Genomic DNA, 23,969 nt, shown 5'->3' with positions numbered 1-23,969 from the left:
ATTTTTTACTCGACTCATATTGAGTATGTTTGAAAGTTAAGTAAGAGAATCGAAATTCACATTTTCGAACTAATAACCGCACAATTTATCAACCGTTAATTGCACACAAGGAAAGGGGAGAATTAGAGAGATTTAGATAAACTTATCCTATATACCGTACTTGGTGTACAATGTACTGTTATCACATCCGTCCGAGAACGTTCATCCGTCCGTCTATATTCGATAACGAAAAAAATGTTCGTTACTTGTAATAGGGATTTCTCAAATCTTCAAGGAAGAATTTTATAATTTATTAATACGATCGTATATATTCTCTCTATTGTATTATAACTCTATACTATATTCCCGGGATAGTATATTACGCTACGCATTTTTTGCATGCAATCTCGCTGCTTGTTCGAAGCAATAACAGGAGTTGAACTGTGATAAAGTTTTGTTTTTTAGAGAGAGAGAGAGAGGAAATTAAGTTCCACTTATACGGGGAACGTTATTTGTACATATTTAGGTACAAGCTAAAGTAGTTTGTAAATTTTCGCCTTCAAGTTTCGTCACGGGCTTGGTTTCCCTTTATTGCAAATCCCGATATTTCCGAATTCTTTTCCGTTAAGCTGTTGCAAGGAAATTACGTACATTTTTACATATACTTACGAATAAGACGCAACACTAATCGATAGCAAATAGAAAGAGATAACGTGCACGACATTGCGAATCATGTAACGAGATTATTGTACGAGAAAAGCGTAAGAAACTGGAGCAGCATCCGTAGATTATTAGTTTCTGAAAAGTGTAAACGCCACAGAACGTAATTTTAGCATCTTATTTGCGGAATATTGCGAACGAAGTACAAATCAGCTATCTTGCTGTTGATCCTCTTAGAAGTCCAAATGACATTCCGTTAGATTTCCGGGAGAGGATCGCGTGAAAACGTATCTGCTCTGTGTTACGTGGAAAAACAATCGGTGATGTGAAACACCGATTTATTTCATTTTTTACTGACGATACTTTTAATTGCGACATTTCTCTCGAATAAAATTATGTGTAAGAGACAAGTTACTCAATCGAGTCGCGAGTTGAAAATTTTGCCATCTTATTGTTATATTTTCAAGGCCAAATGGATATATTCTGTTTGTTTAACGTACTGTACATGTATCGTTTCAATAAATCGATTATTTCATGGTTCTCTGGATAACTGGATAATTTTCGTTGATTTTCCGTATTTCGTTACTACGATGACCGACTACTGTGTTCGATATATCGTAACTGTGCTTTCTGTGTTATTCGGAGCAGGAGCAGCTTGCGGGACAGCAGACTTTATGGGTGAGTCCTGCTACTACACATTTCCTGTTACTGTGGTGGCTTTGTTACGAGATATATTATACCGAACATATACCGATTACTATTTTAACTGCATGAAGATAAATGACCAAAGACACCACTAGTTACATCCAAAAGAGGGATTATTTTTTATGCGCTGAATAAAAAAAAACACCCGTAATCCTTCAGTGTGCAAGTAAAATATCTTTTTCTGCAAAAAGCTGGCTTAAAACTTAAAACCATTTCTCACAGATGTCGGGAAGCATTAAAATACAGGAGAGAAGCAGAAGAAAAATCGAAATAAACATTCTCTCCTATCTCTTCTTGTTTTACCATTCTTATTTCGCTTATCACCGTTTTAGACGCGATCGAGTTGAGACACGATTACAAACGACTGCTGAACTGTTTAAAAAATAATCCTGACCCCGGCCACGCGATTATCATGACTTTAATCCAAGGGCCTGGCATGTCGAAACATCTTTACTATCAGCTAATGCGAGTCTCCGTCTTATTGCGTAATCAGTCAGGCTGACTAAGAGAACCAGATATACATACATATAGCTGCATGAACTTAAGTTGTTACCATATATAAATTATTCGTTTTTCTTTTGTGGAGATACATTTCACAGTTTCTAAAAGTTCGTCAGGGCTATTATGTAATCGATATGTGTAACGTGCATACATCTGCGCCGCGGTAACCCCGACGATGTCCGCATAATTCCGCACTCTATCACTGCCGTTGAACTTCGCGAACCTTATTTTTTACCTCGAATAAATTGTCGTGTTTACAACCTTTTCGATCGTATATCCGCGATCCTGCATACATCACGCTCATATCCGGAAAACACGAGGAAACTTTTGCCTCCGCGTATACCCGTAACGCCGCGGTTGAAATCACGTACATAACAGCCCCGATCACTTGACTTCCTCCTGGAGCCTTGTATTCTACAGCATGCTCCTTTTAGCGTACATACAATGCCCAGTTAAATGTTTCGGCGACAGGCAGAGTCTTGGAACAGTTTTTATGTCGATAGTTGGCACGAGTTTATGGCGCTGTACTGTGCGACTGCATGTTAGTGCTTACGTTACTGTTTGGCGTACCAAAGTGATTCCTGAGTTGTGTTAAGAGATACGATACCACAAACGTGTTTGTGACCGGCGAGCAAGACGCTTCTGTAAACTTAACGTCCCCCTTTTGGAATTTCGATACAATTAATAGAGTTATGGCTTTTTCTCTAAGGGATCTGATTAGAAAATAGAATTTTCGAAAATATGGTGTGTTAATTTCATACTTTCATTGTACGAAAAATAACTTTTTTACGTCAATTAAAATCAATTTGAGTCCTAATACTTTTCGATAAAATTCTTGAAACGATATTCAGGATTCTAAAAACATAGCAATCGTTTGACACAGAGTTACAGAGATGTTTGGGGAAGAGTCAGAATTCCATCAATTATATCGAGATCTTGAAAATGGAGAGTTAATTTTGACAGAAGCTGAGCGAGAACGTGGCAGAGACCGCCGCTTTTTGCATCATTTTATATCGCCGTTCGTCGTCGTGTAAACATCGCGGGCGATAATTGCGCTTAATTAATTTCTGCGATGGGAGTTGACAAGTTTTCTTTTATTTGATCAGTGCAGCTCTCGATAAACTCGTATACGAGATACGAATTTTTTGTTCCCTTCTGGTTTCTTTCCTTTTACTCTTATTTCGATCAAGGTTTTGCCGAAACATTCATCAACAATTTAAATAGGAACCTTACCCGTCAGGGTAGTTAAGTCGATAGCTGATTATAATTTAGCGAAAGTTTCTCCGATCTGTTTGTTTCGAGGCAAGCTAATTAAAAAGTGTCAGCGTAACGTCATCGTGCTTATGATTGGATGGTAATTAATATTGGATCGTAGGTAATGCATTTGTGAGCTTTCTCGCGTTTTAACACATTTATATTATACCGCAGGAAAAGCTTTCGGAAGCGAAGAAATGGTGATGGAGATTTTAAGACATAAATACTAAGTGTTTTGATGAATTTACTCACTCGCCTGTAATATGGTTTGCTTAATGAATAACAAACTAACAATACGATCGCTCTGCAGCTTGTAACAATGTTAAAGCAACTGTTTATGCTAAGTTGTATCTCAGACAATCTGATTTAACTGGTCTTGTGCTACTCGCGTCACTCGATTTTCCTTTTATTTTACAGTTCTATTTATAGGCTGGGGAAGGAGATGTAGTTGACCGCAGTTAGTGCAATTCGATATCGGTACAATCGGTCTGTAGAATACTCTTATCGTGCGATAAAGGAAAAGCTCAAGCAATTTATTTAGTCAGCGAAAAAAAGTTATAAAATTTACACATAATGGTTCACTATTAAAATTGATATATTTAAAATTAGTTTATAAATTTAAAAGAAGTGGCTTTTTATAACGCTATGCTCTCGATTAGAATCTCTGTCTCTGTCTTAGATATAGATTATATCACATTACATCACATTTATCTTGTGTGTCGTTTTATCATTGAGATTACCGATTTTGACTGCTATTCGGAGAGTACAGTACATTTTAGAGACATCAGTTGATTAGTAGAGGCTGCGATAGTTCGAGATACAATAAAGATATGTTAGAGAGGGAAAAGCTGAACGTTTTCTTTTTATTCGTCCGTGTAGGATGCATCTGTCTTAGCGAACAAAGTTGTGACACGTGCAGACTCGCGCGAAAATAAATAGGATTTTCTCTGACACCAAAGCCTGAAACGATTCGAGGCTCGCTTGCCATGTAACGTTGTTGTCTTACAGGGAAGAGGAGCTCGCCACTAACTCTAGCAAGGAGACCGTCCTATCTGACGCCACCACTGTCGACCCACGCTACCGATAAGCTATAAATTTAAACGTTAATGAGAATGCTCTAATCAGCAATCGAAACGGCCGTTCATTCGAAAAAAAAAGACTGGGCGCTTCAGCCGCAGACTGTTAATCTATATATATTGTTATGACACGAGAACTGTAGTACTCACTATAGTGTGAAATTGTTAATCGATACGCACTGTGTAATTCACGTTATAAATCTTCGATCTCGAGACTGCTCGTTAGCATTATATTAACGAATATTTCGGCATCACCGAATAAGACCGTAAAATTTATGGTTTAATGCTGTAAAATAAATCTGTTTCTTTATTTAATTATCCGGATTGAGTTTCTCCCTTCCATTCGTGTTACGCCTCACGCGCGATCGGGCTCGACTTTGATTTCTCGTGGCGAGTAGCAACGCAAAGCGAAGTCGAAGTCGAAGTCGATGTGCGGCGACTCCAGCTACTTCCGAGACATCGTATCTTCTGCACTAAAAGATATGTAAATATGTGTGTATCATAATTTTGTTTGTCGAAATTAATTACTGGTGACATTTCGTTTGATCCTTCCGGTAGGAGATTATCTCGATCAATTTCTGTTAAATGTGTAACTTGCCACACAGACTGCCGAATATAATGTTTGATTCTTAGTAAGTATATACGTAAATTTCTACTACACAGGCCAGTGAAACGCTGTATAATAGTACAAGATTAGAAACTGTGAAATGAATCGTTACGTATACATATGCATTATCGAGCGTAACACGCGCCGCATCCGCAGCTGCGCTGCCACGGATCCGTGGATCCGTGAGTACGCGCACGGATTCGCGGAGAGTTACTCGATTCAAGATCCGTGAATCCGTTCCCAGCTAGGATTCACGAATCTCTGAATCCATGCCTCCGTGGATTTGCGAAAAATCGTTATGCGCGGTCATAGCGGAGGAAAAAAAGCGAATTTAGCTTATTCTACGTGACTGAAACTACGCGATTGAACAATTTAGGGTCATTTAATAATAACTATCTAGGAATCTCATCTGGGATGCCAGTGGGGGCTGGGAGCGCTCAGGAGCGCAGAGCGATATCGTTTCTCTCGCATTTATTATCCCATCGTGTAACGATTTTAGATCGCGCGATCTACATAAAGACGAATCTACATTTTCCCCTCGTAAATCTCGCATCTTAAGTTTCTCTTTGCATCTATGTAGCTATTTTATCTTTCCTACATTTATTCATCAATCATTGTACGAAATGTCATGTATCATCATATTTAATAACTCAGCTGATCATTAATTGGAGTATATGGTAACATCCGGCGAAGTTCATAGTAAAATCGCAAATAACGGTGTAGCTGGCTCCACGAGATTCGTGGTTCGTCGGATCCGAGTGAAAGCGATTAAATTAAGAACGCGAATGATAAGATTTAAGCCGCAAATTCACCGTGTATTTTGTACGCTGCGTGTCGAATCGGTGCTCCAAACGAGAATTTGTATAATGAGGAGAGAAAAAAGACAAAAAAAAAAGAATCAACAAAAATGTGATTTAAAGAAGTGGAAATTTGGACAAGTCGCGTGATGTTTTACAGGAGCATGCTAAACTGTGTGAATGCATTAGAGGGACACATACCGCCAGCAGAGAGCGCAGCCCTGATGGTGGCAGAGGAGAAGCCACATCCTGATTCATGTAAGGCTTTAAAAAAAAACCTGACCAGCATCAATCACGATACATTGTAACACGATAATTTGTAATCCCTGTCATCTTTGTCCAAGACAAACAATTCTCCAATGCGAAGTCGCGATCGAGATTATCATTTTCCCTCGGACCGTTGCGATGATTGGGGGTGATCAGATGCTGTCGATTCAACAGGCGAGCTCGATTCCTCGTAATTTTATCCTGTCGATACACGAATCGTCTCTTTCACGTCGACGATATTTTTATGCGAATGCGTTCATCGAATGAAAGTTGACGTACGCGCTGGCTGACTATTAAACCTAACTCAAAGTTGAACTTTCAGAGTAGTCAATTCACTGCATTTAGATGTTTACATTATAAATCGCATATCATTTATTTTTTATGTACACCACACATTCTGTTTATTTTTAATCATTTTGTTTCACGCCTGATCACCTCATCAATCATGCATTAAATTTCTGCTACGTCTTTCCGCGATTGTTGAAGCACCGAAATTGAACGTTGCGCTGCAAACGGGAATTTTTAAGAGCATCGATAACCGTGCGAATCGATGCGGATCATCGAGTGTACAGGAATTGTTTGCCACGTGTCGCTTTACGCGCCTATCCATCATCTTGCATGCCATATATGCCGTATATGTATGTTCGTAAGTTTTTCCTGATTTGTAGTCTCATTGTGGAACATCTGTTTTGAATTTATTTGCGAACGTTTCTTTTCTGCTTTCAGTATAATTCAGAAAGTGCAGAGGCGTCAAAGTGCTGGTTATACGACAGTCAAACTGTACATTGTGCCGCTTCGACAAGACACCTCGCGAGTGGTTATAGCACTATCAAACTTTGTTCACCTTTTCGCGTTGACAACAGCTAATCAGAAAAGAAAACATGACGAAGTAGAACAATACCGGTGTAACCGCGTGTGCTATACCGAGAGATCAGAAATTTTAATCTGTAATGTTATTCACCCATTAGAACAATTGCACAAACAAATATTTTTTTAAGTTCTCGTCCGCCTGCGAGGAAAATTAAACTTTACACTAAATCTTATTGATTTTCGACACGAGATACTTTCTCTCGCTCGCATTCACGAACTTTCGTTTTCACTCGGCATAACAGTTGGACATTAATCTAATATCTATTATACCTTAGCTTCCTTTGTTTCACACTGCTTGGGTTGGACATTCTCGTGACATAAACTCGCTAAAATTTCAGTTTAGAAGAGCTTATTTTTCTGACAGTATATATTCACGCACATATACAATAATCATATAAAAAATATGTCGAAACAAGCTGTATAGCAAACTTACGTCGCACATGAAACGAATGATCGAATATCTCAAAATAGTTGTCCTCTATTGTTAACGACTCTTGGCGATATCCTCCCTCGAGAGATACTCTGTAATAAACTACAAACGATGTGTTTCAGAATAATAAGCTCTACACATATCACACACATTTATTTATCGTCATCTCTGTGCAACACGACAGTTCTCCATCCTGTATCGTATCTACACTTTGGACTTAATTAACGCTCCGTAATTACACGAAACGAGAAAGTGGTAGACACTCACGTACTGCTTCGTTTCTAAAACGAGTATTATATTATCGTATATTATGCGCTATCGACACTGGCCTTTGTAGTAGTTTAAAGGAAGGCAGGCCAATGTGAATATATGTATATTCCTCATTGACACATATTATACTGATATAGCATCCGTGAAGCAATCCCGGGGCGAGGATTTGTTTCGTTGTGCAATGACTTCTTAGGCCAATGTACATACATATACTTGGCGTTGTTGTTAATTTTAGTACGATGCTGTACAATCAATTTTCGCAGCATGAATGGTGTAAGGGGCATGCGCGCATGAATGTAATCTCTAGTGCGTAGGAGCCAAAGGTAATTTCATCTCCCGCGAGAGTTTCCCGTTTCGGACGTTTGGCTTTGAAAACCTTAAATCACTTAAGTCGGATCAGGTCTCGTATAAATTAATAATTATAGCTAAGATAGCCGGAGGGAATATATTCTTACTAATGTACGAAGGAGTATTTTCTCAAATTAACAGTTAACTATTATAACGTCCGGACACCGCGTGGATTTCTAAGCATATTACGACAGCGATAATATTATTCTACATACTGATAATGCTATCATCTTTTTGTCCGACACTCGAGGGCTTCACTAAACAATACTCGCAGTTAATGAGCGATAATAAGTATTTTGTAAGTACCACGGGAACGCTGCTTATTTCGTAAATATTTATCGTATTTCGGAAACGAATAGAACGATTTTTAACTCTATTAACCTTCTTTTTGGCCAGTTTTTACAAGTGCGCTTAAATTGCATGGGATTAGCTCTGAGATAAGAGCAGCGGCTACAAAGAAGGAGCTTATTACACAACACCACGTTGATTTCGAGAATTATTGCTAAAACACAAAGGTGAAGCGTCGTATTTCCCTGCTGACGACCCGCCCGTATTTTCGAAAGAACGAGAGATTCTTGTATCTCGGGTATCGAAGTCCGTCACGGTGAAAATTAAAATTCGATCGAGGGAAGGCCGAGGCAGCCACCGAGAGCAGTAGAAGCTTGCTTGCTCGTCCCATGAGATACATACACATATCTATACACTTTTTAGCGATGTGTTTTCGGAAAGTAGTGTTGACGAGAGAGATAACATACGCGACGTGGCTATATGCGCGCGCGTAGAGAGGAAGTCGCGTGTCGTGAGACTAACGTGCACCCCACAGTTGTGTTTGCAGCTGGATCCGAGCGCTCTTCCGTCGCTCCCGCTCAGCCGGAGAGACCACCGCCCCCGCTTCCCCCGCCACGCTTTCCGAACAGCGGTGTCTGACAACGGGAAACAGCTCCTCTTAATATCGGTAACCTAGTGATCATGAACGCGCCGATACCGCTGCCGCTGCTGCTCACCACCAGCAGCCTCAGCCTGGAGACGCAGCTCTACGAGATCATCACCGAGAGCAGTAAGGCGTGCGCGGCGTTCCTGCGGCACAGTTTGCGTCGCGCGACCAGCCTCGGCTGGACCGCGACCGAGGGCTTCGAGACGACCGCGACGGCGAGCGGCGCGATGTACAACGAGCAGTGAGAAGAGAACGCCCGGGGCGAAAGGAGTCAGGAGTCGGAGACGAGACGCCGAGTTTCGTACGACGACGACGGCGACGCGGTCAAGTGCGACTCGCGAGGCGCAGCATCTGCTGGTCACCGGCAATACGGATTGTTCGGCAGGCTACACACGTTGAGGCAACGAGTGTTCCTCATCGGTCGATTGCGTCTCTCTCTCTCTCTCTCTGTCTGTCTGTCTGTCTGTCTTTCTGCGAGCTGAATTAGCTTAACGAAGAGCATGGGGTCGATCGGGGTAACCGTTGGGAAATATTATTCCAACGAATATTATGAGAATATACCTCAACATTATATAGGATAAATGAGGCGTCGCGATATTTTCTCCACTGATATTAACTGATGAGCGTAACTTCTTGATCGTTCCGTGATAGCTATTAAACGATATAATTATTCGGATGATTTTGTGGGAGATGATTATCAGGATCGTCGTCAAAAAAATATTCCGGTGTTGCGCTTACTCCTCGCGTCGAGATTACCCCCGATCGAGCCTTCGTCTCGACTCGGTGCTTAGCGACGATAAATTAATTCGGGATGGAATGTTTCGAATAATAAAATAAGTACGCAACGAGGGATGCTGAGATCGGCGCTCGGCTGCTTAGCGGGCAAATCTCGAAGACGACGGCAGATGCGAGATGGTCCTTTTGATGACCATGGCGGAAGGCTCACTTTATCGATCTTCCTCGAGTCGGAAGAAGACACCGCGCGTACGTTAACGAGGACGATGGGACGAGCGCGCGCGCGCGCGCGCGCTCGAGATAGATTAATCGAAATGTTGCGAAAGTGATTTGTGCCTAGACGAGTATGCGTTGGGAAAAAGGGAAACGTGATTATGAGAATTGCCGCGTCTCACGCACTGCGCGAGTGCACTCGGGACTTCGTGCGACATCGAAGGATATCGAAAAAAAAAAAAAAAAGAAAATGAATCGGCGTACGCGCACGCGGGGGGCGTCGAGCACGGCGAAAGGGAGGAGGACGATCTTCATCCGATTCACCCCCGTCGTCGCAACCCCTTCGTTTCACGGAACGAAGGGCGAACGTGTATCTATATATATCTCCACTTTTATATCATTAATTTTCTAGGACTCATGTCGGGACTACGTGTCGTTTTTGTATCACACTGTCCTCTGTACGATTCATCGCACCGTGTTGTGTAATTATTAGACCGTGCGCTGTTACTTCCGCGACGACGACGACGACTACGACGAATGACGACGACGATGATGAATGGCGTACTATGCGCGCGACTGCCATAAATCCGCGACAACTTTAAAAAGATTACGAGCTGCCCTCGAGACACTGTGATATTTTCTTTTCGTCATTTCCGGCGCTCGATCCCGGAATTATTGATTGAGAGCGAGTATACGCTAATTGCCGGAGAGACGGAAGTGTTCCGAATTCGTTCGTTTCGTGAAAGGAATAGTCTCAATTAATTTACGAGCGAATGACGAGCCTGATGATTCGAACGTTTAAAGAGGGAGAGAGAGAGGGGGGGAGGGAACAGAAGATTCGTTAAACCGATAGATAATTTGTCGTTCAAGGGTGTTTCTCTCTCTCTCTCTCTCGTGAAAGTGAGGAATTAAAAGGGATCAAAACGAATTTCTACGGATCCCTCTTAATCTGCCTATCTTATCGGGAGGTTCGCTTTGAGGGAAGGTCAGCGATTTTTCGTTGAAAAATCTTCGGAACCGGAAGACAGGAGAAGGAACACTTGCCTTTACAAATCGCGGTGTGTAACAGCGCGTTAACGAACAAATATAGCGATTCTCGTATCGAAGATCTCAAATTGGGCATCGACCAACTGCATTAAATTAATGTCAAAAGAAACTACACGGAATTAGCTTTCGATTAGTCGCAATCTCAACGACGTTCGCGATCACGTTGGACTTATACGGTGCCTCTCGACCGCAGTATACTCACGAACCAATCAACCATATTTTATCTCATAAAACGCAGGGTACACTACGCAGCACACACTTCACGCTTCGGCCTAGTGGACGTGTCAATTCCTTAATCATTCACTAAAAATATTCCTGTAATACATTTTAGAGTCCCTCAAATCGACGAATGAAGAAATCGGCGTTAAAACTCTGGACGCGGAAATATTATTCCCCAGAAAACAGATCCGTTTGAAAGTTCATTTCTCTTTCTCTTTCTTTAAGGTTCTGCAAATTCTTAGTCCTTAAAATTGGTCTAAAATTTCAATTTCAACTTCTGCGTGAATTCGCGATTGGCGATTGGCAATATCGTGATTGCAGATGCGTTTTACCTGCGACAGGAATCGATACCTTCTCGGCCGAATCGAGAAAATCAATAACAACGGCCAGTCTGCGCAAAGGCATGCCTTTTCTTACTCCGTCATTGATCTTTCTTCCTCTCCTCCCTCCCTGTTATCGATCTTTTTAACGGAAGCGCACGCGATTCGATATTTCGACGATCCCTCCCCTACGTGCTGTACATACGTGTGTATATACTTGTATACTTCTACCGTATTTGAGAGACGTCACTGAACCACACAGCAAGTGTATGATAATCCTGTATAACCGGAAATATATAGCATACTCCGTTTCCTGCTAAAGTAGCATTATCGACGAGCGACAAGACGAGGGCAGGCATATATATCTCCACTGACTCAGAACCGTTCTAGGTCCTAAAAAAAATACCACGATGGAGATATCGATGTCGATCGAGCATCGTGACTATTTCGAGAAACCCTTCCTCTTTCGTGATAACACGAACCAACGAAATCGGCGGCGATCACATCCCGCATGTGGCTTCTATCGTTTGTCGTTTTACGTTGCACTCACGCCGCATACGACGACTCGACGCGACCATTCGTAAATCTATAGCCGAATCGGGTATAGATCCGTGAGTATCGAGAGATGATTTATTCTGTCGCTTCTATCGATATTAACGAATAATTTAATTACTCGATAACAGAGACTCGCGTTAGCCTGTATCCAGACTACCTTGCAAAAATTGAGAAAAATCGATGATAAATAATCGATGATTATTTATTTTGCACGGTTGTGAGTCATGAATCATCGAAATCATCAGAGATTGGTAAAAAATCCTTTTGAATCTATTATTTTATTCTACTCGTCCCTTTCACGGAGTTAGGCAATTTAATTCTTCGAACAAAATTGTCAGAATTTGTGAGAATTTCTCCTTATTTCGTATCGGTCGTTAGGCTTTATTTCACGAGAGGAACAAAAAGATTATCTATCTCTAATCGCGCCTGTAAATAATACAAATGTTAAATAAAAAGCCAAAGAGGCTTGAGCTAATCCTTAATTTCGATTATTAGAATTTCAATTCTACGGTATAAATCACCAATGATTCCTTTCAGAGCAGTTTTGCGGGGTAAACGCGGCTTGGATTGATATGTTGTTTCGGATGTCGCGATGTAAACGCAATATAATATTTAAGATAGAGAGACTAACTGAATGAGAAAAACAAGATCCAGACGGAATCACGTGTAAAACGCATCGTTATGATATCATTCGAACGAGCCAAGGAAGTTTTTAATTATAAGCTGTCCAAAACATACAGAATCAGTGAGAAAGGCAATAAAGCTATATTCAACTGAAAGAAAAAAATACGATAAAGTAGATTTCCTTGCATTATGAGTATTATCAGAGAATTCAGAATACTATATTAATTATCGATAAAGCTAGGATAGAGGCGTATATACATATAGAAACTATATATAGCTACTAGGCGATAGTAGCACGGCGTAAACGCGCTAATTAATATAATTGGAAACTTCACCGAGACAGGCGAATAAACTCTCTCTCTCTCTCTCTCTCCCTCCCTCCCTCTCTCTTTCTCACACACACCTCTGCGATGGCTGTATGATAATTATGTCGTGGACCGCGAGTATATATATATGTATCGTCATTATATCTCTATTTCTCGAAATCATCGCAAGCTTATACCAAACCCGGGAGACATGCGATTATTTTGGCTCGAGAACCGGTCGAGTTTGAGTCTCGAAGATCCTCGAACCTAACGCGAATCTTTGCGTTACAGTCGCTAAACGATATAAAGAAATTTCGAGCGCGTTCGGTATTATCGTAGCCGTGAAACTATCCGACTCATCTGCGCTGCGACAACCTGTGAGACAACCTTCTTTCGATCACCACCTCACAAAGAGAAAAGGCATGCTGCGATATGTGTTCACAAAAGACAGATCACATTGGCATCAAAAACGATAGGATATCATTTACACGCGCGGCAATTTTTACCCTCGAGATGCAGTATGCCGTATATATAAAGTCAACGCGAGATCTGTAAGCGGGTTACGAAAGGCGCTTTCCGTCTATGCGCGTACGTAGAACTGCGTTACTTTCGTCTCGAGAGTTCGTCAACGGAAAGGCCCTTCTTAGCCCTTACGCGAAAAGAATTCACTTATCTGTAATTGACCCGTATAATACTATAAACAAATAATTCGTTTCTAAAAAGATTGTAATAATAACGTATACATATATACATATATGCATATACTATAAAGACGACTACTTTTTAAACGCGAAGACCTAATAATGTATTTCGCACTCATCACGACTTTGATAAGAAGATAAGCAATGATCGCATCAATGGTTTCGAGTCAATGATACAATATTAAAACTCATTGAGCATTACAACATTAGCCTTCGAGGAAAGCAACAAAAGAGATAAAGAAAAAAAAAAGATAAATGAGAAATTTTCGAACAGTCCAACAAAGTAAGTGATTACAATAACGATTTGTAAAATAAGTTCACTGCCACTCAAACGACTTGCGCCCCTTAGGAGAGCGCCAATATTCCAAGATGTGAATGTGTACAGTTATGTGAAAAGTATATTATAATATAACGTAATTATATTTACATATGATACTAATTAGCATTATGTAAAACTAAATAGTATATAACGACATTAAGAGTGGTATACATACGTAGGATATAGGTAACAAGGAATAAAAAAAAATACACATTGATCGCAGAGCTAATCCAAGGGAAAAAAAAAAACGTTTACGCGCCCGCTCATTTGTATATTACGATATTAAAAGTTAGCACTAACATCAATTCTCTCAGCTGAACGATAATCAAGTTCGATTATACTTTCCTTTCGTCGTCTCGCTTCTACAATGCAATGGGAAAAAAGGGGCGTCTATTTTTACTGTGTAATTATAAGTTTCGGATTCAAAGCGTCACTATTAACAGGTCCGACGAGAGATCTAGTCGTATATTTAATCAGCTTTCTATCTTGAGCGCGATCGGCAGTGCCGCGTGATATATGACGTACATATGTTGTTTCGGATTAAAAAAATGTACCGTCTGATACTTTGCAATTTTTCTCTCATAGAACGCGCGATGTTCTGTGCGATTTGCATTTATTAAGTGTTATGTAATTGAATTCTTTTTATAAAAGCCCTTACATTCTCTGTGAAAATGTTTTACTTGCCTCGTCACCATCCCTCGAAAAATAGAAAAGAAAGAAGGGAGTGCGCGTTTTATTATCATATTACCGCGAGATCAGTTAGCGTGCGACGTATTGAAATAACGGGTAACGAAGTATTTTATTCACAATTTTATTATTTTAGTAGATATATATAATATTCTAATACATTCATGAAAAATATAGGTATCAAATATTATTACGCTTTATTACTGTACATTATCCACGAAGTACCTGCAAAGATTGATTATTTACCTAAGACATAAACTTTATCTTATGGTTTGCACTCCTGATGATAAGGGTCCAAAGTTCGGAAGTCTCTCCAAGTCGGAGGAAACGCACTGTGTAAATGCAAGCCGCAGCGTTTGCACGGATCGCTAAATAAAGTGATTAAACTATGAAACCACGTCTGAAAAAAAGGAAAAAAAACGTGATAACGATCGCACATAACGCGCATCTAGGATTATTAATGGACCGTTGATTACCATAAACGATCGCACTGCTAAATCGGGTAAAGTAGGCGAATAGAAGTGCAACATTGCGGCATGCGCGTTCTCTGTCGCTTTGCGGAAGACCTTATGCCTAGACTCCGACCATAGGTCTATCGGTTCCCCGTAACCCTTGATTACCACCCGCTCTATCATCACTCCCTTAAACACTACCATCCCTTTTAGAACATGTCCCAGCGTAAGATGTAATATTGCGTTACTTGACGCAGACGGACGTGTCACGGTTACCGTCATGTCGCTAAACGTTCGGTCAAACGTTGATATCAAAGAGTCGACTTGCCTGTGTATGTTAAAATCGGTTAAAACTCACGTTTCGAGATGACAGGGTTACTTTTACCGTCATCACTAATCATGCACTGTAGGAATTAATCAAAATAGCTTACGTTTGAGGTACATTATGACAGCTGCTGTGGTATCTTCCCCTCTTTGTTCTACTTAAAATCATGTAAGATCTCTTTAGCTGACTGTGACTGAGCAAGTTGTGGGCAACGTTACTATATTCGTGAATCTTATCCGTCCATTTATAACTGTTAACGAGCGTGCTATAAAGCGCCTGTCTTTCCTGAGTGGTTTCCTGACTAAGGTAAGTCGTGCTGGCTAAATTAAACGGACCGGGTGGGGGATTTAAACTACTTATCGCCTGTTCCACGTCCCTATGGTGTTTTAAAGCAATAAAAATTAATATGTCCCTTACGGTAATCCTTTGTAAAGTTAAGACCTGATCTCGGACGCTACTTAATTACCTCAAGTTGAGATTTACAGTGGTCAACAGTTCCTGTAACTCAAACAAATACTTAGATTCTTTATTTTCCTCGCCGTGCTCTGCTCGCAACCCATTTCCAAGAGAATCAAACACTTGCCCGACGTTAGAACGCAGCACCTTGATAGCGGTCAGCGCAGTCTGCAACTGCTCCATTCTCACACCTGCTAAAATATTACATTCTTTTTGCAATGATGTACGCAGTGTAATATTTTTAAAAGTTCTCCACTTGAAGATTAGTGATCTATTTTATATATTTCTTATACATTTTATACATTTAGGGCCACAATCTAAGAGTGCTGTTAGAGGATTAGATAGACTAAATATTATATCAATATAATTATATTAATTATATCAAAGGTAGACAATAACTTCCAAACTTTAACATTCTCTGTACCAAACACCAAGAGAATAAATTTGCTTCCTGGTGCATTGTTTAGATGAGATACGATTTTTTCTATCTTTATAACCTATAAATCACGTTTAACGTACCTCATGTACCTTATCCAGCGAGTCGATCGTAGGATCACTGAGAGCGTTTTTAAATCCTGAGGGGTGGAGGACAGATACAGCAGTTTTAGCTTCAGTTCATTTCCAATTAGCGTGCTTTTTTATGTAAAACTACGGACGCACGCTCACGTCGTCAGGCCACACGTTTGTCCCCATTCGTTTTTCTTGAATTGATTTTAGATCTAACGTACCGACTACCGACTGTACCATTAGATGGCAATGCGGTTGCCATTCATGATGCCCGGCTTTCGCTCGCTGCCGCGTTTAGCGCGGCCGAGGCTCACCTGACGGCGTGTTTTTTTCCGTCGTCGTGCAACGTGCAATACGAGAGGTTCGCGTGTTACGTGAGGAAAATTCAAAACAAAGGCAAGCACTCGCCACGTGGGAACCGAATAATTGCATCTGTGCGCGCGTGTCGTCGAATCTGTGGCGATTAAGATTGAGATCGCGGATCAATTGTCGATTCGTCTCCTTTTCACCGGCTGCCCTCGCGTGTGCAGCCGCAACCTCCGCGATAACCGGATGACGAGGAGCTCGTCGCTCGAGATGAATTGGATAAACAAGGCGCGAATATGAGCAATAGGACAAGAATGGACAACCCGGCCGTGGGTCCACTAGTGGCTGACAGCACCGAAGACGAGTCCGACGAGTTGTTTTCAGGTAACGACCGCCTGTCCCCGAATTACGACATTGGCATTCTTTTCTTGCTTTTCTTTACACGCACGAATTTATAGATGACGAACAAAAGAAGGAGATTAGGCATAAATTCAACGTTTCCCAGGATCCCTCGATTTTAAGGCCCGAGACACCCTTATCATCGCTTGATGATAGTTCCAATACGATGTAAGACATATTTTTATTTTGTTAAGTACTTTGAAGTTTTGTTAGTGTCTGATATAGTGATGATAATGCAAGAACAAATTTGTTGCGAATAAGTAAAGTCATTGAATTATGATGCCTTCCGTTAAATAAGTTGTTTTAATTTCTGAATTAACGATCACTTGTGAAATTGTTAATGACAGAATGCCAACCGATGCCGTAATTCCATCTACACCATTAAGTCTGTTGCCCTTTTTAAATAAAATAAACGAACAGTGGAGTAGCGACTTAGAGACACCGCAGGCACAGGCTCGCACGAAACCAATGACTAGCTCAACTGTAAGAGTAATGCATCTTTTTTATAAACTTTGTTACTTATGTATAGTAGTCCACTGCCGAGTTATAAAACGTCCCGTGTATCATTGATATTTCAGACAGAAGAAATACCTAAGCTCGAACAGCGTACACCTGATCTTTCAGCTGTTAAAAGCGTAGAGAAAATTATTTCCGAGTCCCCTGTTATTGCCTCTAGAGCGACAAGGAGACGCTCCAAGCGTTGTATATTTAGATCTCCTATTTCTACAGACCCACTGGCTGTGACTAACAATGAAAATATTACTGTAAACGTAGAAACACCTGTTATTTCTGATGCTAATTCCGTAGCTACAAATGCCTCAATATCTAATTCATCTCTTGAGAGTACTCTTAAAGATCGCGAGCCAAAAGTTCCCAATAGTCTGGACACATGTAATAATGAAGAAAATGTTACGAACGCAGTACCTGATAGTTTAAACACATCTACGCAAGAGTTCTTTTACAATGCCTCGTTCAGTAAGATAGATGAATTATGCTCTAACACTTTTGATAATGAAAAAACAATGGAGACTACTGCCATGCAATATAACGATGAGCAGAATATCGAGGATATCGACAAAGGAAAGAACGTTGAGGAGAATAAGAATATAGGTTTCTTTACTGCGCGTGGTACTTCAATTAATGTCTCAAAGCAAGCGTTATTTAAAGCGAAGAGACTATTCGCAGATGCCTTCGATACGGATGAAGCGCAGAATTATGAATCATTCGCTAAAAGAAATTCTAATGAAGAGAAAAACAGGCACTTACCATCCTCTTCGTTTGCTAATAACGTTTCCGTCAACATTGCGAAAGAAGTATTATCCAAACCAAAACCACTTACAGAACAATTTAAAAATTATGACAAAATGCACACTACAGATTTCAAAAAACCACTTGTAAATAAAAGTCCTAGCGAAGAAGTCAGTAATGTTCCTATTTTAATTTCAACTGCTAGCGGCAATCCTATTAATATCTCAAAAGAAGCGCTGTTAAAAGCGAAAACGTTATTAGCGGATGAATCAGATAATGCCGATGATAATGTATTAATAAAATATGACAGATCGCCTACAGATAAAAATCCTATGACAGTAAATAAAAGTCCTAGTGAAGAAGTCAGTAATGTTCCTATCTTATTTTCAACTGCTAGTGGGAATCCCATTAATATCTCAAAAGAAGCACTATTAAAAGCGAAAATGTTATTAGGGGATGAATCAGAGAATGCCGATGACAATGCATTAATAAAATATTCTGAGAGATCACCTGCAGATAAACATTCTATGACAGTAAATAAAAGTCCTAGTGAAGAAGTCAGTAATGTTCCTGTTTTATTTTCAACTGCTAGCGGCAATCCTATTAATATCTCAAAAGAAGCACTGTTAAAAGCGAAAATGTTATTAGATGAATCAGAGAATGCCGGTGACAATGTATTAATAAAATATTCTGAGAGGTCGTCTGCATCTAAAAATATGACAGTAAAAAATGTGATTCGACCGTCTTTCGTAATTAATAAACCTATTAATATCTCAAAAAAATCACTACCTACAGTAAGAACATTGTTCGCGGAACAATCGAATAGTACCGAATTCACTTCCAAAAATAAAATTGATATCGCTGATAACGAACAACGTGATATAAATACTTCGAATATTGGATTCAGCACTACTCGCGACACACCCGTTAATTCCAAGCAAGCTAATTTCAAAGCAAGAACATTATTTGCAGAACAATTAGATGATTCATTAGAAGACATTCATAACAATGATAATGAGATAAAAAGACAGGAAACAAAAGTTTCAAAAGTTGGTTTCCAAACTGCTGGTGGTAAAGCCATCAATATCTCAGAACAGGCTTTATCCAGAGCAAATGCATTGTTTGCAGAACATTTGGACGATACATTAAAAGCAGCCGTTACAGAGGAAACTAATATTCATGACAATAAAGTGAAAGGATTAGAAGTAAAAATAGCAAATATTAGATTTCAATCTACTGGGAGCATCGTTGATATTTCTGAAGAGAGACCGAAAGCAAAAATATCGTTCGAACAATTGGATGATCAATCAGAACCAGTCATTGCAAAGGCTACTAAAATCGACGATAAGATAGAAAACAGACAGGAAGTAAAAATTCCAAGCATTGGATTTCAAACCGCTTGCGGAACATCTATCAATATTTCAGAACACGCGTTATCTAGAGCAAAAGCATTATTTGCAGATCAATTAGATTGTCTTATAGAAATGGACATTCCTGAGAACACTGGCCGCGATGACGGTCGAAAGATAAAAAAACGCGACTTAACAATACCGCACGGTGGACTGCAAACAGCAAGCGGTCAACAGGTACCGGTTTTGAACAATGCTGCATTAATAGCACGAGAATTATTCTCCAATGACTGCCTGGATGAAAGTAATTCTGACTTGGGGCGCGCATCGTTGCAAAAGCGCAAACTAAGCGAGACTAATGCAGACGAGAGCACACCCCAGGGCAGGAATCGCGCGTTCGAAACGAAAAAGGCTCGTCTCAGCAGCGAATTTCAAGCTAGAAAATTGTTTTCCGATAATCCGAGCGTTGACACGGATAACAACGAGAACCGAGATTCGGATGTGAAAAAGCAAGCGCCTTCCGTCGCAAATTCCGCCCTGGGATCACCTAAAAGGGACGCGATAGAATCAATCGAAGCGGATGCAGCGGGCAGTCCTGTTCTAGGAAGGCAGCCTATCTCGAGGAAGCGAAAGAGTTTAGGATATCAAAGGGACGAGCATAGTGCGTTACGAACAGACAGAAAGATACTAAGTAACGAGAATACACCGTTGCAAGAGAACATTGTGCAAGGAGGTGCAGCATGCGGAAAGATTGAGGACGATAAATTAAATACGCAAAAACCGACGCAAGTCGCGAAGGAAAGAGCAAAAGGCGGTAGCACGGAATCGAATGACTACGGCGATACTCAGGTGATGATGGATTTTATCGACGAATCGACAAAGATCCTGCAGGATCGCTTGGCGGCCGCGTTGGAGCAGGAAACGATAATCACCGCGAAACGGAGACATGGGTCGAAGCAATCGGTGGGTCACCTATATCGTTACAAGCAAACCAATTCTAACGCTCGTTTGTCGTTGAGGGAAATCGGCGGCGGTACGCCGCCCGTGCCGCGTTCCTACCAGGAGCTCATCGATCGACGGATACCACCGAGTATCCTGGAGATCGCCGCCGCGACCGCCGCGACGTACAGATTCCGTTGCTCTGACTTTTACGGGACCGACGTGGCGTGCAATAATGTGCGCGGGATAGAGATGGAGGACGGCGCGTGTCTGATCCTGGACGAGAACGGATACGCGGGAGTCTGGGAGTTCCTCCGCGCGTTTCTCGCCGGTCCGGGCGTAGATCCGAATCTCGTTCCCGCGCGCTGGGTCGAGAATCATTACCGATGGATCGTGTGGAAATTGGCGTCGATGGACCGAATGAAGTTTGGCTCGGCTGAGTTACCCAGGTATAATATACCGAAAGTTTATATACGCAGGCCGTCTCTAAGATATAGATTAAGTCGCGCGGAGCCGGCATAATTTTACGAAATTAGTTTAGCAAACAGTTTCTAAGCCAGATAGAGATGTCTAAATTTCTAAAGGAATTATCGAATAATTATTTTATACCTTTTTTTTATACACTTCAGAGTATTAACACCTTCGCACATAATGGCACAATTAAAGTATCGGTATGATCGAGAAATCGATCGGTCTCAGCGACCAGCATTAAGACGCATTTTGGAAAAGGACGACGTTGCGTCTAAGAGAATGATTCTATGCGTGTCATCTATAGTAGAAGTAATATATGTTAATCATATTGAATTTTAATGGCAAATTTTTTAGCGTGCTTCATGCATTTTAATTTACAGAATAATAACGTAAGTATGGAGATAGGGAAGAGTCCGCGTATAGGAGTGCCAAAATGGAAAATAGAATTAACCGATGGCTGGTACAATGTAAATGCCTGTATTGATGTAGGTATGGTGAGGAATATATCGATTGGTAAAATAAGAGAGGGCACGAAATTAGTGATATCCGGCGCGGAATTACTGAACTGTGATCAAGGTTTCTATCCACTCGAGGTAGGCCACGTTCGATTTTTATCGGGATCGGAAGCGAAAATCAGTCAGTTCTTTGATTTCTCATCGCCCAGGTACCGGCTGACGTGTGCTTAAAATTGCACACGAATTCAACCAGGCGCGCACGATGGGACATGAAATTAGGATACGCGCCGCGTTCGGGGCCGATACCCATCAAGTTACGTAATGTGTGTCCGAGCGGCGGTTTAATCGGCGAAATGACGATCGTCGTCGCTAGAGTGTATCCGATGTTATATCACGAGAAAACCACATCCGGAGATTCGAGTAAGATACGTTAAAATCTAATTCGGCATCCCAGAAGGGGAGTTAATGATCTAATTCTTATGTTTATTTCCCGCGATAGTTGTTAGAAACGCTAAAAGCGAGGAGAAAGCGCAAAGCAAATACGAGCAGCAATGTTGGGCCAAGATAGAGGCGTTCAACGCTAAAGCGGAGGACTTTCAAAGAAAAGGACTTTCTTGCGAAACTGACGATATGGCGATCGAGCGAATTCAATTGAACGAAGATTATGAAAATTTATCTACAGAGGTATATACGACTTGATTTATCTTATTTGTAAATTTGTTTCGGGACGTCAACGTATTCGTTACCATTATGAATAGGAATCCGTCTCTAAAAAACGACACGATGAATTGCTGCAAGAGTTACGTCAAAAGGAGGAACGGTTCAAGCAGAGGATGCAGTCGAAATTGCGCGAAAGCTTGCCGGGACCGCGACAGGTTTCTCAGCTGCTCAAAGTTCGCGTGTGCGACGAAAATGCGAACGCTATTCTTTCAATTTGGTCGCCCAGCGAGGAGGTTGTCGACGCTCTCAAAGAAGGCGCCTGTGTTTCGCTCTGCAACATCGTGGCTTCCGGAAAGAGGTAGTATTCTCATAAAAACGAGTAACTGTATCCGCCGCGCGGATGTAATAGCACATAATGCCCGATTTTACGAGCATAATTGTTTAACAGGGGTACCGAATTACAACTCACCGCACGTCGGTCTGCAATTTTTAAACCGGGAAAGATGCGCGACGCGTCTTATCCCGCTAGAGTGTGCATGCCGCTATGCGAAATAGCAAATTCCGAATTTGCCCCACCTTACGGAGAGTTTGATACTGTCGGTCTTGTCTGTTCAGTCGGTCCTGCCCCTTATGTAAGTGTTATTATATTTTCTAAAATCTTTGCGGTAATAGAAAAAAATAGATCGCAAAATATGAGAATAATATATAATAAAAAGACTATATATATATATATGTAGTTTATTTGCAAAAGATTGAAGTATTAAGCAATAGACTTTTCGGAATTTTTTATAAGTTGGCTCATAAATTTTATATCTAAAATTCTCAACATAATATTTCACATGGAAACATCGTAGGGTATGAAAGATTTCGAGGCTGTACATTTGGCATATTGCAAAGCGGATTCAAGCGATTCTTCATACCTCTCGATATTGTTTTGGCAAGGAATAGCCAGTTACGGCTACGGAGAGATTCTTACTGTCGGATCTATCGTAGCTTGCAGCAATTTAGAATGGCGAAGGGCAACTTCGTGGAACGTCCCAGCGGCGTATTGCACGGAAAGAAGTACTTTTACGTGCAATCCTCGCCGAAATCATTTACACGAATCGTTCGAAAATCTACGAAATCTAATTATGGTATTCTCTTCTTTTTCGTTATGTATTTTATATATAATTTATAAATTCAATATAACTATCTTTTGCACTTCTAATTATAGTTCTTATAAATAGACTTAAGTTTTTTTTTTATAAAACGTGCTCCATAAAATTCTTTGTTCTAATTATATTTTATTTTTATAATAATTTCTCAATTTATATTTATAATTGTATTTATAATAATTTTCTAATTTAAATGTGTTAAATCTGATTTTTAAGGATCCAATTAAGTACGTTGAAAGATGCACTTTTGAGCTTAACGTGGAATTGCAAAAGAAGTCGACGCCTACGCGCTACACACCGGGTAAAAATACTCCGATCAAAATATACAGTTCAACGTTAAGCGCCGACAAAAAATTAGTCGACTATACGTCGCCGCTGGCGACGCCGAAATTGAGAACGGGCGACAGCTCGAATTTTATCGCATCTAATCCCTCGATTCAGAAACGACTCGAGAAACTCCAACATTATGGCGAAGCGCCCGAACTATCTCCTATTATATTAAAAAGATCCAAAAGGGTTTCTTTGGATTTCCGATCGCCCATTTCCATTCCGAATGTAAACTCGACGAAGAAAACGTCGAAAGCTAATCAACCCGAGGATTTAAATTTATCCAGTACAACGGAAAAGCATTGATAATTATTTTACGTTGTTTATTTTATTTTACGTTCTTATTCTAATTTTAAGTGTCCTAAAACAGTGTATATTTGTTAATAATTATTAAATGTTTCATTAATAAACTGTTTTATAAGTGTAGTAATAAAGTAGTTTTATTACGCCTATGTTTTTCTATATTTTCTATCCGACTCTCATTTAATTAATCTCCTT

The 23,969-nt window shown here is 40.5% G+C and overlaps 4 protein-coding genes across 18 annotated transcripts in view; 2 read left to right on the top strand and 2 right to left on the bottom strand.

The window, feature by feature from the left end:
- Glut1 (Glucose transporter 1) overlaps positions 1-14,400 on the top strand; it is a 37,155-nt gene extending 22,755 nt beyond the window's left edge. For 5 of the 11 annotated variants that reach the window (XM_071710523.1, XM_071710532.1, XM_071710524.1 and 2 more), the window contains 2 exons: positions 1,288-1,317; positions 6,573-7,297. In XM_071710523.1, the coding sequence (XP_071566624.1) occupies positions 1,288-1,317; positions 6,573-6,843 (301 nt within the window). In that variant the 3' untranslated portion in view covers positions 6,844-7,297. The other 6 variants (XM_071710528.1, XM_071710526.1, XM_071710535.1 and 3 more) reach the window with 6 other exon arrangements.
- Positions 1-23,969, bottom strand: part of LOC139774970 (uncharacterized) — a 168,506-nt gene that overhangs the window by 17,484 nt on the left and 127,053 nt on the right. The window lies entirely within an intron of this gene.
- Med27 (mediator complex subunit 27) lies at positions 14,532-16,376 on the bottom strand. 3 transcript variants are annotated; one of them, XM_071710558.1, is made up of 5 exons: positions 16,176-16,376; positions 15,667-15,850; positions 15,307-15,576; positions 14,900-15,203; positions 14,532-14,823 (listed from the first exon to the last, which is right to left on the bottom strand). In XM_071710558.1, the coding sequence occupies exons 2-5, from the start codon at positions 15,837-15,839 to the stop codon at positions 14,689-14,691; spliced, it is 882 nt and encodes a 293-aa protein (XP_071566659.1). In that variant the 5' UTR covers positions 15,840-15,850; positions 16,176-16,376; the 3' UTR covers positions 14,532-14,688. The 3 variants fall into 3 exon arrangements, with proteins under 3 accessions (XP_071566659.1, XP_071566660.1, XP_071566661.1); XM_071710559.1 differs by having other exon boundaries at positions 15,667-15,847; XM_071710560.1 differs by lacking the exon at positions 16,176-16,376 and adding an exon at positions 16,081-16,094 and having other exon boundaries at positions 15,667-15,847.
- Positions 16,479-23,923, top strand: LOC139774951 (uncharacterized). Of its 2 annotated transcripts, none has more exons than XM_071710521.1 (12): positions 16,479-16,853; positions 16,928-17,036; positions 17,216-17,351; positions 17,447-20,853; positions 21,034-21,184; positions 21,256-21,468; positions 21,540-21,750; positions 21,830-22,014; positions 22,089-22,348; positions 22,439-22,622; positions 22,845-23,123; positions 23,361-23,923. In XM_071710521.1, exons 1-12 carry the CDS (start codon positions 16,766-16,768, stop codon positions 23,775-23,777), a joined length of 5,640 nt encoding a protein of 1,879 aa, XP_071566622.1. In that variant the 5' UTR covers positions 16,479-16,765; the 3' UTR covers positions 23,778-23,923. The 2 variants fall into 2 exon arrangements, with proteins under 2 accessions (XP_071566622.1, XP_071566621.1); XM_071710520.1 differs by having other exon boundaries at positions 17,216-17,357.

The sequence above is a fragment of the Temnothorax nylanderi genome, unplaced genomic scaffold, assembly GCF_030848795.1.
Source record: "Temnothorax nylanderi isolate EJ_2023f unplaced genomic scaffold, tnyl_v1.0 TNYL_tig0090_pilon, whole genome shotgun sequence".
Lineage (NCBI taxonomy): Eukaryota > Metazoa > Arthropoda > Insecta > Hymenoptera > Formicidae > Temnothorax > Temnothorax nylanderi.
The sequence above is the reverse complement of the archived record's forward strand: the minus strand, read 5'-3'. Positions and strand labels throughout refer to the sequence as shown.